Source organism: Otolemur garnettii, unplaced genomic scaffold (assembly GCF_000181295.1).
Source record: "Otolemur garnettii isolate 467f Iridium unplaced genomic scaffold, OtoGar3 scaffold00101, whole genome shotgun sequence".
Lineage (NCBI taxonomy): Eukaryota > Metazoa > Chordata > Mammalia > Primates > Galagidae > Otolemur > Otolemur garnettii.
The window spans coordinates 1,955,083-1,974,698 of NW_003852496.1; the positions used below are offsets into that span (position 1 = coordinate 1,955,083).

General features: G+C 41.5%; 1 protein-coding gene across 1 annotated transcript in view; it reads left to right on the forward strand.

The window, feature by feature from the left end:
* Positions 1 to 19,616, forward strand: part of KBTBD12 (kelch repeat and BTB domain containing 12) — a 66,260-nt gene that overhangs the window by 10,365 nt on the left and 36,279 nt on the right. Inside the window, exons 2-4 of the mRNA XM_003796190.2 lie at positions 1,199 to 2,376; positions 6,813 to 7,083; positions 9,820 to 9,970. Coding sequence (XP_003796238.1) covers positions 1,307 to 2,376; positions 6,813 to 7,083; positions 9,820 to 9,970 — 1,492 coding nt within the window. The 5' untranslated portion in view covers positions 1,199 to 1,306. The remainder of the gene's footprint in view (positions 1 to 1,198; positions 2,377 to 6,812; positions 7,084 to 9,819; positions 9,971 to 19,616) is intronic.

Here is a 19,616-nt window from a genome sequence, read left to right on the forward strand (position 1 = left end):
GAGCCAGTGTAGTGTTTCTTAAGTCTCATAGTTGTCATTATAATTAAACATTCCTATCGTGCAAAACCCTTGTTTCCTGAGATGAACTTTAATTCAACACCCTGAAAAAAATGCCGTTTCTCATTGAGACATGTAGGAGTCTACTCCCTTAAACAGGGTTACAGAAATGTAGAAGATTTCCAGCCTTTATAGCTGACAAATTCTGTGTTAATGCCGTTGACCGTATCACCTATGCTTCTTTCTGAGCTCCCGGTACTTGCTCTTCTGGCTTCCGAGGGAGAATTAGAAAAGGAGGCAGAGACTTGAGGTCCCCTCCTCACGCTAAGGTTCTGACTCCAGGAACGTTCTTCTTTAAATCAAAACAGCTAACTAACTTCCTTGAGACACCCTCACCCTGCAGAGGTGAAGATGGGACGGCTACATCGCAGAAATTTCGATTAGTGCTTTTTTAAGGCTAGAATTGAGTCCGTCCCTACCACAAGAAACAGGGCCCAAAGAACTGAGTGAGGCGGGAAGGTAGGAAAGCCTGACGTCTTCTATGCATTTTCTAAGTTTAGTTTGATTAGTTCTGTGTTCAAATATTGTGATTTGATAAGCAGACATTCGGTAGTGCTTTCCAAAGCCCAGTAGAAATAATCTTTGTTATTATCTGCTGTTTGGAGTTACTGGCCCCTGTCACAGTTTGAGCCGAATGTTAGTGGACTTAACTTTCAGTCTGCCCACTTTGGGGGTTATCCTGCTCGGTCCAGTTGTGATTTTGTGGATTGGCTACTGTAACGTTTGGGTGCACTTTGTGGAGGGGACACATATAACCCTTTGGGTGGTTTTGCATCTCCTCAGAGGGAACATTAGTGGCTGCCCCGTACCCTCTGCCTGCAGGTCGACTGTACTTGGTAACTGGAAATGGGGTTGCAGAATGTGCCCATCTTAGCATTTCTCTCTTTGTTCACGTTGGGAGGGAAGCTCTTCCAGTCCTAGGTAAATTTCTGCTGCCGATTAGAAAACACTGCGTCAGCGGCTAATAATTTATTATTTACATAATCAAAGACATTCTTTTTAGGTACAAAAGTAGCTGTCTTAAGCTGCTCTGTTTGGAGTGAAGAATAGTTATTTATAAATTATTCTGAGAAGTAATGCCGCACACCTAAATTCTAGAGAATCTGTTCTTCAAAGAAATCTTCTGCTTTTCTGTCCTCAGGAATGTTTCCTGCTTCTCTGCCGCTTTGTGAGTAATCAGGAGGGAAGACAGCCCCCCGGGGACCCCTAAACTTCAGAAGGTTTACTTAGAGACTCTGCAGACTGTATCATGGAGTGCAAGATACAGGGAAAAGAAAAATGCCAACACAGCTTGGATTTACTGGATAAAATTAAGAACATGAAAGAATTAGCAGAAATGGTTGATGTGGTACTCATAGCAGAAGAAGAAAAATTTCCTTGTCACCGACTGGTCCTGGCTGCGTTTAGTCCTTACTTCAAAGCCATGTTCACCTGCGGACTCCTCGAATGCTCTCAGAGGGAAGTCATACTCCATGACATCACAGCAGAAAGTGTGTCGGTGATCCTGAATTACATGTACAGCGCAGCCTTGGAGATCAATAACGCGAATGTGCAGACAGTGGCGATGGCGGCTTATTTTATGCAGATGGAAGAAGTCTTTACCATATGTCAGAAATACATGATGGACCACATGGATGCCTCCAACTGTGTAGGTATCTATTATTTTGCAAAGCAGATTGGAGCTGAAGATCTATCTGATCAATCGAAGAAATACTTGTATCAGCACTTTGCCGAGGTGAGCCTGCACGAGGAAATACTAGAAATTGAAGTGCACCAGTTTCTGACGCTTATTAAATCAGATGATCTTAACATATCCCGAGAAGAGAGCATCCTGGACTTAGTTCTGAGGTGGGTGAATCATAACCAAGAATTGCGCACAGAGCATCTTGTTGAGCTGTTGAAGCAAGTGAGATTGGAACTTATAAATCCTGCTTTTTTAAGACAGGCCCTAAAAAGGAACACAATGCTTCTGTGTGACGCGGGCTGCATCGACATCATTCAAAACGCATTCAAAGCCATCAAGGCGCCCCAGCAGCACTCTCCAAATCTCCGCTACGGCATGGAGACCACCAGTCTTCTGCTCTGTGTCGGTAACAACTCTTCAGGAATCCGATCAAGACGGAGGAACTATGGAGATGCCAGTTTTTGCTATGATCCTGTGTCACAGAAGACCTATTACATCTCCTCTCCCAAGTATGGTGAGGGCTTAGGAACTGTGTGTACCGGTGTCGTCATGGAAAATAACACGATAATTGTGGCCGGAGAAGCAAGTGCCTCTAAGCTCTCTAGACAGAAGAACAGGAACGTTGAAATCTACAGGTTCGTATCTAGCAGCAGATTCATTTAATTGACTTGCTTTGATATTAGCAACACAAGAAGAAAGTACTACTGACAAAGTGGTCACTTCTTAAATTTGACTTGCAGTCAAAATTAACCTGTAAGTTTCTCAGAAGAAATAGTTGGCAGAGGGCAGCGCCTGTGGCTCACGGACTAGGGTGCTGGCCCCATATGCCAGAGGTGGTGGGTTCAAACCCAGCCCTGGCCAAAAAAAGAAATAGTTGGCAGACATGCTCTGGTTGGTGTGTGTATGCATGGATATACATATAAAGCTTAAATATAAATATAGCATATAAATAACGTTCATAATGAAATCACCCTATATTTTGAAATTATTTTTTCTCTTCCTTTAATTATTAGGAACATACAGTTGCATTTGCACAGGGTACAGGTGTCTGTTTTGATCCCATGGTATTTCCCCTCTTAGCCTTATTTATCCATATAGGAGGGCATGGTCTATGGCTCTGTTTTTAAAAACCTTGACATAGCTGGTAACAAGAGGAAAGTTGACTAGCCCAGATCCCTTTGAATTCATTTTTATAGTTTATACATTTTTTTCTTAACCAAAAATTACTGATTACCTGTCCGTTTTCATTCTCTGTCCTTGATTTGTAGATCTTACCCACACCTCCAATATTGTAAAATGTTTGTACATAAGCGTGCTTCAATCCTAGAACTGTTGTAGGAGGAAAGGATGGCTGCTGAGACATAGCAGGTCATCCAGGTGTTGTTTGTGAGAACACCTGCCTTTCTTTACTGCTTATTCAGCCAGTATTCAGTGAGTATTTAATACTTTTAGATCTGAATAAATAGGAAACATGCAGATAGAATGTGTACTCAATAGTAAAACTTTCCCTCAACCTCCTTCCCCTCAGTTCCCTCTTACTTGAGTTTGTTCAGACTTTTCAGTTAGAAGGTAATTCTTTTTTAAAAATTAAGTCAGATCATGAATTCATAGATCAAGATTCATAGGTCATGAATACACTCATGCATATGTGGGGTGCAATGTGCTGATTTTTTTTATACAATCTGACGTGGTTACATTAAAACAATCAGCAACTTTCACCCCAAAACATCTATGTCCTACACTTCACAGATTTGACTTGTACCCTTGTCATATGCTTTCTTATGAAAGATAGAACACAACCATAGCCCAGGATGAAGGAGAGAAATGGAGTGGGAAGGGGGGGAGGGAGGAGGTTTGACAGAGGGAGGGTAAAAGGCGGGACCATGCCTGTGGAGAAGGTAATTCTTTATGGCAAAGATGGGGCCAAGAAAGAGTTAAGAGGCCTACTAATGTTGTGCCACGTCCTAGCATTACGCTGTTTCAAGCTATAGGCCTGTCCCTTTTCACATGCACATGTGCTTTGAAGACAAGTCTAATCTCCCCGTCTAGTAATAGAGGAAAGAACGCAGAGTGAGTAGCCCGGACCTGTGCCCATGGGGGCCCAGCATAGCACTGGCTGCAGGAGCAGCCTCTTCAGAAATATCAGGCACAGACCACAGAGCCAGCGGGCAGCTCCTTGTAGGGAGAGGGGCTTTGGCTCTCCTGGCTGGTTCTCGTAGGTTCTGGTCCGTGCCGTTTGCTTTATGCTCGCTCTTGGCTAAGTGCCTTCTCTCCATCTTAGAGCCTCTTTTACAGGTGGTGACTCAGAGAGCTCCTTTCCTTCCTCATCAAGATGGACCGCGAATCTACCTGCAGAACTTATTCTTAGTAAACTTCCATCCCTGTCAAAATGTCCTTGATCCTCAAACATCGTTCCTCTTTTTTCCCAAGCCCACTTCCCTTTCTTACAGCAGATATCTAACTGTATACCCCGTGGTTTTCTTCCTTTCCACCTTGAACTCAACCGGGTTCCCATCTCCAAACAGCCTCTCTGCATTGCTCAGAACTAGAGTAAAAGTTATCAGTTACCCCATCATTTCCTCCAGTAACGAAGTTGTCAGGAAGGCAAATAATGACATTTTCAGAAGCATTGTTCTGGGCTTAAATGAGACTTCCCATGGGTGTTGTAAACGGTTAAACTCGGCTAGCACTGGTCACTTCGGTGCTGGCTTTGTGACATACGTGAGAAATGTCATCCCACGGCACATCCTACTGTACTATTCCTCTATCTTATTTCTTTTCACTGTGGCTCCTCTTCAGTTTGCCTCTACTCTATAGCTTATAGATTTCCACGTAGATATATTTCTTCTTGATCTAAAAGAGAAATTAGACCAGTGCTACTATAGGCTGCTCCTTGCCAAATAGATAGACCTTTCTATCTCCTGTCCTGTTCCTGTATATGAACAGCTGAGCTGACAAGTGTTATCTCTAAACTGTTGGCCTAGGCTGGCATGGTGGCACACATCTGTAGTCCCAGCTACTCGGGAGGCTGAGAGAGGAAGATCGTTTAAGCCCAGGAGTTCGAGGTTGCTGTGAGCTATGATGACACCATGGCACTCCAGCCTGGGCAGCAGAGCAAGACCCTGTCTCTAATTAATTAATCAGTTGATTTAATTAATTAGATCAACTTCTATTAACATTGAAGGCCTTTATCACCATGTTCTTTTTGATGTCATATCCACTCTTCTTAACAGCAAGTTTTATAGTTTTACCTTGGCATTTTCTCACCCCATTTTCAGTTCTAAATGTTGAAACAAAAACCAAATTAGCAAGTCACCTAGCAAACGTGTGCTTCCCAACCTTCATTCCTAGCTTCTTTTCTTTTTTTTCTTATTTTTATTATTCTTCTCTTCTCTTGATAGCTAGCTTATTTTCTTAAACTATGTCTCAGAAAACGCAAATCCTTTCTTAGTTCTGTTTATACATCCATTGTGTGCCGTTACTGCAGCAGCCCCACATGCAGACACCTCGTCCCCACAGACCACAATTAACTATCAGACGTCTGATGCAAAGTAAGTAGCCTGCACTTTACAATCATACTCACACAACGACGACACATACATAACATCATGTCCTCATTTGTTTCCAAACAGAACAACTTCTAAAAAAAATTTCCAAAATTTAAAACTTCTAAAAAAATTTCCATGTTTTCCTGGGTTTGGTGTTTTGTTTTAAATTGGAACCCCCGGTATTCTTTCTGGATTTCTGGGGCATCCAATTTCACCTATTGTATCCCATTGTCCCCATAAAGACTCTTGTGCTCCTCAGACTCTGCCACCCCAGTCATTACTGGAGAAAATAAGACTTAACATTATCCTGTGGCAAGACCAAGGGCGGCCACAAACTCATATACTCCGTGACTGTGTAAGGCCCCATCCCCACTGCACACGTAATCAGTGAATGTATTGGCCTCGAGAAGGCATTGACAGACCATAGATCCTAGGGTCCCTACCTCCCAAGGCTCTTCTCAGATGGATGTTCTGGAGGAAATTACTGAAATCACCATATCTAGTAGATTAAAATAGATATTAAATGCCCAAGTGGATTTTTATACAGTTGTCTTGACCCAAGTTTAAGACATTAAGAAATATTGTTGCTGTAAATGATCAGGCCAGAGTCGCAGAGATGACAGTAGCAGTCAGAATGTCTTTGAAGAGTAGGGTGGCAACCACTCGCTCAGGCAAGTAGCCACCTCAGTTTATTCCTTCCAAGTTTATATACTTTTACAATTCTCAATTCTGCACGTACACACACTAATCATAAACCACCTGGCGTCAGATGGTTTTCTAAGATAATAATACAAAAATACCATAAAACCTTTAACCTACTCAGGTGCAAAAACCAGACTGTTCATCTTGTAAAAAACAGATGCAGCCTTTAACCTAGCTGCACATTAACTTATCTTGATTTCCACTCCCCAGGCCCCTTCCAGGAAATTCCAGATCTTAATCAGGCTCTGCCTTCAGAGCCTTCATTTCGCACGACTAACCTTCTAGTCATTTGGGAGGGTCTTCAAAGGAACGTCCCTTCATATGGACTGGATAGAGTTCTTTCAAGCACAAATTAATGGCATCAAAGTTATTTTGCAGCTACAAAATATAACAATCCTTAATAATACTTTATATCATTCTACTAGAAATTTATGAATTAAAATATTTTTAGTTTCTCTGCCCTAAAACTGTGACTCCTTTAATGTAGTATTAAAGTGATGTTTCTTGTCCACAAAATAAGACATTTTTGTTTCCTATTCTTCTTTTATAGTAAAATCACGAACGATTTGCTGAGAGAATTTCCTACTTGATCTTGATTTTTCTGTCCCAGAACTAGGAAGTGAAGGCTAGCCTTTGATTCTTCCGATATGTATGGCTGATAATTTTTAAGCACATTGTATTTTGTTCATCTTGTGTCAATGCTTTTTTTCTCCTCCAGTTAGAAGAACCATGTCTCATTGTTTTTAGCTGGAAAAGAAGCTTAGTTAGAAACAATTTCTTGGGTAACACTAACCCTGGATTCTCTCTCTGTTAATTTACAGGTATCATGACAGAGGAAACCAGTTTTGGGAAAAGCTATGCACAACTGAATTTCGAGAGCTATATGCTCTGGGTAGTGTCCACAATGACCTCTATGTTATAGGGGGTCAGATGAAAATTAAAAACCAGTATCTCATTACCAACTGTGTTGATAAGTACTCTGTGGAACGAGACAGTTGGAAAAGGGTGTCTCCCCTTCCGGTACAACTGGCATGTCATGCTGTAGTAACCGTGAATAAGAAACTTTATGTGCTTGGAGGCTGGACCCCTCAGGTTAAGAACTTTCCTGTACACCTCACTGGCATGGCTGTGCTGAGCCTGGCTGCTATGTTGAATCATGCTATAGCCGTCAAATACTAAAAGAGTATGACTTAACCTTTTGGCAAAATGCTTTCTACTTTAGAGAATATAATCTTAAGGTTTTAAAGTATTAAACCAATGTAGGAGAATTTTAAAGTGTGTTATTCGTAGACATGAGTTTATTTGGTATTCATGCTATGTCCTTCATAATCCTCCCATTCTTGCTAATTATAAGAAATATTTGTACTGAAGGATTATCTGTAGGGAGTGTCTAGGTAAGGGGCAAAGAAGCTGAATCCTCATCCCCATTCTGTTTAATATTCGTGTGGCCTGAGGCAAGTGACTCTGAGCCCTTTTCCTTATTTAAAATTCTTACTCTTACATTGGAAACGAGAATACCAGTCCTGTAATGGCACAGTCTTCTCCATAAAAGTGTCGTGTGATTATAAACACTGTGTTCGCAGGATATCAGCAAGTAGAAAACCGGGGCACTGTTTCTGTCGAAGCCCAATACAGTAATGGCAATGAACTGGAATGAAATGAACTGGAGAGTCAGGGGGTGTGGCCGCAGCAGCCCTCTCCCTCCGCCCTGGGTAGCCTTTCCTGGTGCCTATGGACTGGACAGCCAGTCTTTCTAATACAAATTAATCTCACTAGCTCATTGGCCTGCCCCATGACATGAAGTAAATTATTTTTGCCTGTATTCTTGATTCTGTTGATTTGCTTACTGATAAAACTAATAGTATTTGCATTCAGTCTTTAAATTTGGATTTTGTCCTTTATAGTATATCACACCTATTTTAAAGACTTAAGCTTCAGCTCGGCGCCTGTGGCTCAAGTGGCTAAGGCGCCAGCCACATGCACCTAAGGTGGCGGGTTCGAATCCAGCCTGGGCCCGCCAAACAACAATGACAGCTGCAACCAAAAAAATAGCCAGGCATTGTGGCGGTGCCTGTAGTCCCAGCTACCTGGGAGGCTGAGGCAGGAGATTGGCTTGAGCCCAGGAGTTGGAGGTTGCTGTGAGCTGTGATGCCACAGCACTCTACGCAAAGGGATAGCTTGAGGCTCTGTCTCAAAAAAAAAAAAAAAAGACTTAAGCTTCACATTTAACACATTTTATTTCATGCCATGTAGAGAAAAGTAGTACAGAGTTCATCACAGCTAGTAGCAGAAACCTGACAAATTACTTGTAATTAGACTTTTTTCAAAACTATCCATTTACATAGTTAATTTTGCATAAACAAGCTCCAAAGACAATTTAGAAGCGTCTCCTGCCTAGAGATTAACGACTAAATTAGAAGAAAAATTAAAGCCATAAAGCCAACATTTGTTAATTTATAAAATCTTGAAACTTTTACTGTATAACAAAGGCTTTTGCTAACCTGACTGAGTGCCTAATTAATACACTTTGCTGAGAGGTCCCCGGGGTGCATGTGTACCACGGTGAGCGTAACTCTGGGTGTATTTAAAGCAATGAACTAAAATGAATTGCACACAACCTTCATAAGTAAGGCAATTATTTCTTTGTTGAACACTTGCATCCAAACAGAAAGACACCTATGAATCCTAGCTGGGCATGGTGTAAGTTCCAGATACTTGTATACAAAAAAACATTATTTCCTCCTGGCAGCCGCAGTGGCTAACACCCATAATCCCAACCCTCTGGGAGGCAGCGGCAGGAGATCCCTTGAGCTCAGGAGTTCAAGACCAGCCTGAGCAAGAGCAAGAACCTGTCTCTACTAAAAATAGAAAACTTAGCCTAAGCCCAGGAGTTGGAGGTTGCTGTGAGCTGTGTGATGCCATGGCACTCTACCAAGGTTGATAAAGTGAGACTCTGTCTCTATAAAAAAAAAAATAGAAAAATTAGCTGGGCCCTATAGCTGCACCCATAGTCCCAACTACTTGGGAAGCTGAGGCAAGAGGATCATTCAGACCCGAGAGTTTGAGGTTGTTATGAGCTAAGACACCACAGTGCTCTACCCACCGCAACAGAGTGAGACTCTATCTAAACTATATGTAAATATATATATATACACATACATACATATATGTATTTCTCCTGAAGTTTTTGCATAGGAGAAGCCACTTACATTTGTGTAAGAATACATTTGTACTACGGAAGGTACAAATTGAGTAACTCTAATTATCAATATATAAAACTGCAAATCATTTATATTAATCCATACATTTTAAAAAACTGAATCCAGGCCACTGCTATATAGGTCATGATTATGGTGTACAAAAACACTAATTATTAAAACACTACAATGTCTCTGCAACTACGTTCCACGTGGATTAGAAAAATGAAAAGAAAATGGCTTATAAATTATTAAAATTAGTTTCTCACAAATATCATTAAAATTCACAACCGTAAAGCTTGGTAAAATGGAATTTTACTTTAAATACTGTTCAAGAAAGCCTGGTTTCATTTTTAAGGCTCTGTGGTTGATTCTTTTTTTTTTTTTTTAAGATGTAACATCTCACAGTTAAGGTCACAGATTATTTGCTATAACTGTACATCTTAGCCTCATTGTTTTGTAATATAAATTCCTCTGATAATGACAGTGTACTTGGGTTTGGTGTGTTTGTGAGTCGCTGCAGTTAACCTCTATTCATCTCCTTGGCTGTCTGTTCTGATTAATTGAATTCATACACTTGCGAAGGTCTCTGAGTGGCAGGTCGTTACATGGGCTGTCATATTTCATGTAGATGGACCTGCCTGATGAAGAACCTGATCGACTGAGCAACAAACTATTGCAGTACGACCCCAGCCAAGATCAGTGGCGGGAGCGGGCACCCATGAAGTACTCTAAGTACCGGTTCAGCGCAGCCGTAGTCAACAGTGAGATTTATGTTTTGGGTAAGAAGCAAATTGCTAACAGTATAACTGCGTTTATTTCTCTCAGCAGTTTTCCTCAAAAAAAAGAAAAAAAATGGATTATTCACCTTTTGTCTTGCATCCCAGTTCAAGTGTAGCCCCAAATTTTCTTTTTATTTTTCTGTTTTCTAGAATATAAATCTGATTAAATGAAAGTCCATTGACTTATTGAAAGCAAAATTATTTTTATGGCATTTCCTAGTGCCCTGGAATGCAAAAACAGTAGAGATGCATCCTTATCTATGCCACCAAGGAATATATCTTGAAATGGGAATGAGCCTTTGGGTACCTTTAGTTCACAAAATGTAGGCTTTTGTAACCAACCGTGATTATCTGTGCTTTTAGAAGAAAAGGCCACCCTAGGTAAAACTAGGGCACAGATTGTGCCAATCCTCTTCATTTTGCCTAAGCCACCACATTCCTAGAGAAGTGTCATCAACATTTTTCATCTGAATGCATTTCCTTCCTGTCTCTTGAGTATGTGTGGTCTTGTACCAGCAGGGATTGAGTGAAAGACCTTGTTTCATTTCTATTGAAGTGGGTAAAAACAACCCCAGAGTACCCCGGTACTGTCCCTGTCCCTCTTGACTCCTTGTTTTATTAAGTCCTTGGCTCTCCTTAGCACCTCCTATCTCCCTAACATCATCCTGTCACCTACTTCCACCTCCTGTAATTGTGGAAAGAAAGATGGAGGCAAGGGGACGGGTTAGACTGGAGAAATGACAATGGTGCCACTTCTTTGTTTCAACCCATCTGCATTGACGGCTAACTGGCAAAAACACGGGGACATGCTGGGAGGCAGCACAGTGGCAAGGAAGACACTGAAATAGAGGACAGAGCAAGCCAGGCATTTGGATGGAAATGAGTATTCTTATGGTTGTTTTTTTTTCGCTAAAGGGAAGCCATTAGGTCTCTTGAGTGTTTGCCCAACATGAAGCCAAATAATTAATGTTAGTCTAGCACTAATAGTTGTTTTATGATTTTAAAATTCATAAAGTACACTTAATAAAAATGCTATATACATCCTTATTCTCACATGGAATCACACCATGGCTCATGACATGAAAAATCACTATTGTGATTCAGCTATAAAAACCTAATGACCGGGGGTGGCGCCTGTGGCTCAAAGGAGTAGGGCACCAGCCCCATATGCCAGAGGTGGTGGGTTCAAACCCAACCCCGGCCAAAAACTGCAAAAAAAAAAAACCAAAAAAACCTAATGACCAACATTCAAAAACGCCACCCCCTAGCAAAAATGATTAATCGCTGATTCATTGACCTGCCCACACCATCAAACATTTCATCATGATGGAACTTTGGCTCCCTATTAGGTCTAGGTCTTATCATCTAAATCATCACAGGACTGTTCCTACCTATACACTACACGTCAGACACAACTACCACATTCTCCTCCGTAACCCATATCTGCTGAGATGTAAATCACGGCTGAATCATTCCTTACCTCCATGCCAATGGAGCGTCTATATATTTTTTATCTGCATGTTCATTCGTATTGGCCGCGGACTATACTACAGATCCTTTACCTTCATAGAAACCTGAAACACTGGTGTTATTTTACTATTCACAGTCACAGCCAAAGCCTTTATAGCCGATGTTCTTCCCTGAGGACAAATACCATTCCGAGGAGCCACTGCAATCACAAACCTACTGTCAGCAATCCCTTATATAGGGACAAACCCAGTTCAATAAATCTGATGTGGGTTCTCAGTAGACAAAACTACCCTTGGCTGATTCTTAGCACTGTGGAGCCCAGAATCCCAGACTGCCCCCAGGGATCGGTACTTTTGAGGAGACACTGGCCACCTGTTTGAGTTCCTCTGTTCAGACCCTCAAGTTTTCAGGCTGTCACAGCAACCCCATGTGACCACCAGAAACGCACCTGCTTTCTCCTTCCTTTCCCAGAGTGCCTCTGTCTGTGCCAAATCCGTGTCTCAGTCGTGATCCAGAGTTAGCAAACACCCCAGGGCAGAAAACAGCCTAGACTGAGCTCTTTTCCCTCTGGAATTTTAGCTCATTCATCCTTACTGTTTCCACACCTCTCCAAGGCCTTTTAAAGTATGTTTCCCGTTTTTTTCTAATTGCGTCAGGATCACTGGCTTGCCATGTCATCTTATCAAGAAGTGGAAGGATAGCTTGGTGCCTGTAGCTCAGTGGGTAGAGCGCCAGCCGCATACACCGGAGCTGGCAGGTTCAAATCCAGCCTGGGCCTGCCAAACAACAATGACAACTACAACCAAAAAAGAAAAAAATAGCCAGGCATTGTGGTGGGCACCTGTAGTCCCAGCTACTTGGGAGGCTGAGGCAAGAGAGTGGCTTAAGCCCAGGAGTTGGAGGTTGCTGTGAGCTGTGACACCACAGCACTCTACCCAGGGCAACAGCTTGAGACTCTGTCTCAAAAAAGAAAAAGTAGAAGAATGATTACATATATGTTTCAGACACACTTTCTTAAAAGACACTTTCATATATATATATTTGTTTAACGGTTTTATGAAGGGAAAAAAGGTAAAGAGCACAATCACAGAGAGATTTGTTGTATTCAGCCTGTGCAGTAATCAGAACAGTCATCTGGCAACAAAGCCTTTGGCTTGCATTCCCCCCTTACCTCGAGATCAGCAGCTGTCCTCCTGACACTCCACTGAGGCTGCTTCACTAGCCCTCCAGAGGAGTGGGCACAGGCCCTGGGGAAATGCTGAGTTCTGTGTTCACCCCGAGTCAGCTGAGCATGGGGGTAGAGACCCCGCTGAGTTATGCATGAGTTGGTGCTGACCCTGTACACTCTGCTACCTTCAAAATTAGGACTTCACAATTACAGTCTTTCCTTATCTGTTGCCAGAGATCAGAGACCCTCTCCATAGGGAATGACTTAGAGAAACTGGTTCACCATTATGGAAGCCAATAAACTCTGTGATGGGTTTCCATAGCTGGAAGAGTAGGGGAAGCACAAACACACACGCCCCGGCCACGGTCGACATCTCATCTGAAAGTGCTCCTGCTGTCAAGGGGCCTTTCACATTTCAGACGGGTTTCTCTTCCCCCCTCAATGGTGGATTAGAGGGTTTTTCAGTGTGTCTCATCTACTTGGAAGAAGCAAAATAGCGTGTAGAGACGCAAAGTGCAGACAGCCCTAGGAGTGAGCAGTGAGAATCCCTCTCTGGATCAGGTTCCTGAGGCCCTAGTGACTTTTTCCTAGCAAGCAGGGAGACACTCTGTCACACTCGTAGGCTCTCTTTACCTAAGATCATCTTATAAAATGGCTAAATTCAGATTTAAAAGCACAAAACAAGCAAATACAATGAAAGGGGAGGAAGGAATAGACCAAGTTTGGGGCTGCAAAACTGACTAGACATTTCCCTGTGTTCAACCACTCTAGCTTGATGCCTGTCTGGCACATAATAAGTGCTTGAAACAGTTTTGACAGAACACTAACCGGTATAAATTTCCCCTGATTTACTTGCGACCATTATTTATTCCACAAAAACCTATTTGCTAGATGCTGAAAATTCAGAGGTTAACCTCAGCTTAAGAAATCTAGTGGGGGGCTCGGCGCCTATAGCTCAACCGGCTAAGGCGTCAGCCACGTACACCTAAGGTGGCGGGTTCGAATCCCCAGCCCGGACCCGCCAAACAACGACGGCTGCAACCAAAAAATAGCCGGGCGTTGTGGCGGGCGCCTGTGGTCCCAGCTACTTGGGAGGCGGAGGCAGGAGACTCGCTTGAGCCCAGGAGTTGGAGGTTGCTGTGAGCTGTAATGCCACGGCACTCTACCCAGGGGGACAGCTTGAGGCTCTGTCTCAAAAAAAAAAAAAAAAGAAATCTAGTGGGGAAGACACACTAACCAGAAAGAATGCCGTGTGATGGCTGCTGTTTATAGACCGGGGCATCCAGAGAAGATCTCACAGAGAGCTTGGCACTGACCTCACTCTTGAAGGTGTTGGGTCTGCCCAGCAGAACAGCACAAGGAGTGCAGTCTTGGTCCTTCACATACTGACAGCATGGCGGGTTACACCAACTGCACCTGGAAACAGTGGTAGCAGGTGAACCTGGAGAAGCAGACAAGAGCCAGCCCACAGATAGCTTCATCTGCCATGCTTTGGAGTTCGACATTTACCTGTAAAGATGGCAAGCCATGGAAAGGTTTAAACAGAGGGTAACAATAGATTCATGCTTTTTAAAACAACCCGCCACTTCAATTACACCTGTACATACCCTCAAGAGACTAAAAGGGATTATCCTGTTTGGAATTAGTAAGCTTGGAGACCACAGTTATCCTAGGGTTCACCCACTGCCCTATCTATAGCTCCTGAGTGGACAGAAAGGCAAGAACTCTAGTATCCTAAGTTAACAAGATCTGTAAGGTCCTGTCACAAAACCCAGACTGAGAAAGAGAGTCAATGAAATTTTGTGTTTGAAATTCTAGCAGGGACGTTAAGTGATTCCCTCTCTCTAAAGCAGTGTTTTTCAACTTTTTTTAATCTCACGCCACACTTGAACCTACAGTTAAACTTCCACGGCACATTTAAATTATGTTGATCCCAAAAAAAGTCAAAAAAGAATACATTTGCTGTGCTTTGAACTTCTTTAGAAAATAATTATCTTTAAAGATTTTCACAGCACACCCGGGTACCACCGTGTGTGGGTTGAAAACTACTGCAGGTGAGGCCACTGCCCTTTTCTGTACCTGCAATTAGTGGATATCCTGTTGATGTCTGACCCAGAAGGTGAGCCAAGAGAGGAAAGCAACTCAAAATCAAATTCGCTAGATCTTGGATTTTCTTATTATACAGTCATTTGAGTCAACAAATTCTCATGGGGGCACAGAATAAGTAAGACCCTGGGCAGAGTGCTGAGGCCCCAGGAATGAAAGTCACTCACAATGCCCAGAAGGAACTAAGACCCAAGGACAAGAGAGACTGACTGCGTACACAGCTATATGCACATAGTAGGTCAGCTATCTCCACAGCGGGGAGTCAGTCAAATGAATAAAAATGAGAAGATGTACTAAGCATTTAGGAACAATATAAGTCATAGGGTAGAAGAGAAAGATTAGGTAGAGTTGCTTTAATGTTGTAATATCGTCATACCCCAGTATTCATGAGTGAATGTTAGTCTGTTTTTCAATTCATTGTCAACACTCAACATCTGAAACCAAAAAATCTGGATTTCTTGCTTACTTATGGGAGAATGATTAACTATTCCAGAGATATTCCTATTGAGCATAGCAAACTGATGATTTGTAAATAGTACTGTGGGCAGCAGTTTAGTCTGGGTTAGTGTTGGTTACAAAGGTGGGAGTGAATTGCTGTCCCTTACAAGTGTGGTTTGTATTCATTCCTGAGGCATGAAGGGGGTCAGCCTTAGAAGAGGATTTAGTGGGGTGAGTCACCACTGATTGGCTGGCTGCCTTCCAGGTGTGGGGCTGTCGCTGACTGAGGCATGTCCACTGTAGCAAGTTGTCACTGATAGATTAATCAGGTTGAAAACCATCTCTGGTGTTGACTTATCATGGCTATGAAATAATTAGTCTTTTCCTAGGAGTATGGGACTTTTATACATTCCTGTTCTGCCCTTCTGGCCATCTATTAGCCAAAGTAGCAAGAGAGATGATCAGGGACTCTCCAGATATTCATCCCTGTTGTTGATTTGGTCTTTATAAATCATTGGCTGAAACATTTCCTAGTGGCTGTGTGTATTTAAAACTCTGGATAAACACATCAGACTCAGCAATAAATAAGTATACCAATGTATTTCAAGAAAGAAGGAGAGGGCAGTCTAATGTGGTGATGTAAATTTTTTGAGATCTGACGTGCCCTTGAATAAGCAAATAAACCACTTTGACTATCTGAGTTCTTAGTAGTCCTGCCCTTATTGGAAAATGAGAGATTCTATTGTTACCTTTTCCAAAGTAAATGGTGTCAGGCCTTCTAAGTGCCTAAATCTGATTACATTTTCAACAAGGGGCAGGGGGGAAGGTATTCCAAGTTTTTATACTTTTCTCAGCCACATGAAAGATTCTTCTGAAAGAAAGTAATAGTCATTGAAGAACTACGAAGTGCTGGGTGTTTTAAATGTACTGTCTCAAGTCTCCCAATACCCTGCAAAGGTAAGTACTTCGTTCATTTTCATCACACAAATAATGTAATTAAATCCATGATTAAAAACCAGACCTGTCTAATTTCAAAGTTAAAATAATTTGTAAAAATAACTCAGTCATTCAGAGCATCAAAAATGGTGCCTCTCTCTATGTGAGTGATGGCCACCGGTTGTTGAATTTTGCATGAGTACTGCATTTGCTCCCTGCACTACAAGGCCACAGATTGCCAGGGTTGGATGGCACGTTCCCTTCTTCCCATTGCTGTCAGTCATTATTTCTTCACCATATTATGTTACCAGATTGTACAGATAAAATCACATATGCAATGGTACAAACATATACCTACATAGTGTACATAAAAGATGATATATACAGACAACTTAAATATATAAATGTTACACAGATAAGATCTGACAATTAAGTTCACCATCCTGCCACCATACACTTCCCTTGGCAGCACTGTACAGACAACTTGGTGAAGTTTCATGACCTTGGTCGATAGTGTTTCACAGCTGTGTTCATGTGGTCATGTGGCTGTGTCTTGCTAGTGGTATTCATTATTGTTGTTGCATGTTTTTGTGTGCTGTCATGAGAATGTCAGAGCTTGAATTAGAGCAATGAACAAACATTACATTTCCTTTTAAACTTGACAAGAGTGGATGTGAAATCAGGGATGTGTTAGTCCAAGTTTATGGAGATAATGCCAGGAAGAAAAGGGCAGGACAAATGGATTAAATGTTTTTTTCTGAGGGGAAAGAAAGCATCACTAATGAAGAGAAGTCAGGGCAGCCAGTAATGAGTAGAACTGATGAGGATATGGCAAAAATTCATTGAGTTGTGCATCAAAATCATTGACTGACTGTGAGAAGCATAGCAGACCATGTAAATATCAATAGAGAATATCTTAAAATCTTGGCATGAGAAAAGTGTGGCACTTGCATCATGACAATGCACCAGCTCACACAGCACTCTCTGTGAGGGAGTTTTTAGCCAGTAAACAAGTAACTATATTGGAACATCCTCCCTACTCACCTGATCCAGTCCCCAGTGACTTTTTTCTTTACCTGAAGATAAAGGAAAATTGAAAGGAAGACATTCTGATGACATTCAGGACATCAAGGGTAAAATGTTGATAGTGATAATGTCCATTCCAGAAAAAGAGCTCCAAAGTTGCTTTGAAGGGTAGACTAGGTGCTGGTGTGACTGCATAGCTTCCCAAGGGGAGTACTTTGAAAGTGACTGTAGTGATACTCAGCACTTTTTCTAGGATGAGTTAATTGTCCGACCTCATACAATGATGCCATTAGATCATGTTGAAATTCTAGGTCTCTATTACAGCACTGATACTCAGACACTGTTGACTTTGTTCAGGGTTTCCATTTGTGTTCCAGCCAGTGACAGTGGTCTGACTTCCTGTTAAGTGAGGGGTGACGGTAACAGGTTAACTAGAGTCACAGGGGCCTGAAAACACTAAACATTTAACTACCAATGGGAGGGACATAGGTATGAGGAATGATCTGGATCATCTGGTTAATGGCCCTTGCCTTTACCTTATTGTGTTTTTATAAATCTTCTGCATCAGTCCCTTTTGTATAAAGATTTCCCAGGCATCTTCTTTAACTCACATAAGTCATATAAAGGAGAGGTCCTTCTGCATACAGATTCTACCCCTGTAGCTTATTAGCACCATGTGATTTTGATCAAGTTGCTTTACTTTACTGTTTTCTTCATTCATACAATGAGGGATGATAATAACACATTATTAGGTTATGTAGTTGTGAAGTTAGAGTATTATGTCAAATGCTGACTACTGTGCCTGGCGTATAAGAAGTAATCATCCGTGCTTATAATAAGAGGCAAGGAGTCCATTGAGCTTAAGTGCCCTGAGAGTGCTCAGACATCACTAATACCCTACAAGGCCCAAATGAGGAGACGTTATCGTGCTGGGGTCATTCTGTCCTCGCGCATTTGAAGTCAAAGGACTGATTTTCTAATTTCTTTATTTCCTTCCATTGTAAATATACACCAGTGACATACTTCACATTCCCTGCTTTTGTGTATGGAGTAGGTTCACATTTGTATGTAAAGAACTCTTTGAAAATATTGTCCAGGATATATTTTTAAGCAACTGAAGATGAAAACATTAATTGATTGGACATGGGTAATGCTGACCCTGGTGGTTTGATTTGAGCTGTAAAGATTTTAGAATGTTGGCGTCAGTTGAAATCTGTGCTAAATTTTTATTGTGGAAATGTTTGTCTTTGAAAAGTGTGTTGTCACAGATACCATGAATAATTTGCATCTAGTTGAAAACAGCTTCTGGAATTATGGCACACTAGCCAAGGGCCATATTAGTCATATATTGGATAGTTTTTCCTGGAAATCTGTAAATTGCCTTCTTACCCTAAAAATAAAGAAAAAGATACGGCCAGATCGTTTGGTTAAGTGACTGTATTGTTTATGTGGTTACACGTGCACTTCATCAGCTTTCCCACACTGCAGTTGGCTCTTCTGCTGGGTAACTTCCTGGAAAGCTTAAAATAACATGAGCAGTCTGTATAAGCCTTATGAGTAACTGATACTCTTTTTGGAAACACAGATACTTAAAGCTGGTTCTTTTCCCTTTTGATTTCTTTTTCCTGACGATTTTCTCAGGAATGTAACCATTGTTGTTTGGACATACAGGAAGGCATGGAGCCGTATGTAACAGAACCACTGAAGTCCCCTGGGAAGAGCCAAGGGGGAGGTTGCCATTTAGGGGCTGTGCAGTTTAAGGTGTTAAGGTGCCTGATTTCTAAAGAATAATCTTTTGTCATTTGTAATGTGAAAATGCATTGTAAGAGATAGGTAAACTATTTTAATCCAGAATATATCCTAATCCCTTACAAGTCAGTCCAGAAAATTTAGGCTAACATATCCTATTGCTGTAGAAAATGTTAATTCTTTGTTTTCAGGGTTTTAATTCTATTTTCATAAATAATAAAGAATGAATCAAATAGAGACTCCTATCAGTAAAATTTTCAGAAAGACAGGACATTCTGGGCTCTACCTCAGTAACTTTAATCACATGAGCCCTTAGTGAGTACCTCTGTTATAAAGTACTGATTTTTTTGGATTCTTGTCTTATTTGGTTGTTTTTAATTATAGGTTAATGTGAGGGTGTAAACAACCAGGTTACAATATTTGAATTTTTAGGTAGAGTCTATCTTGTAGTTTGAGTGTGTCCCATACTCAAAAGGTGCGCCATATACCCTCACATTGTGCCCATTAAGTGGGAGCACACTAATTCTCTCTCCTCCATTCTCCCCTCCCGCCTTCCCTCTCCCTTCATCTTGAATTGAATTGAGTTTTACTCCTATGTCAGCATGTGTTAGATCAGCTACTGGCTTCATATTAGTATTGAGTACATTGGATACTTGTTTTTTCATTCCATACTTTACTAAAAAGAACGTGCTTCAGCTCCATCCAGGGTAATACAAAAGATGTAAAGTCATCTTTTTTATGGCTTAATGTGTA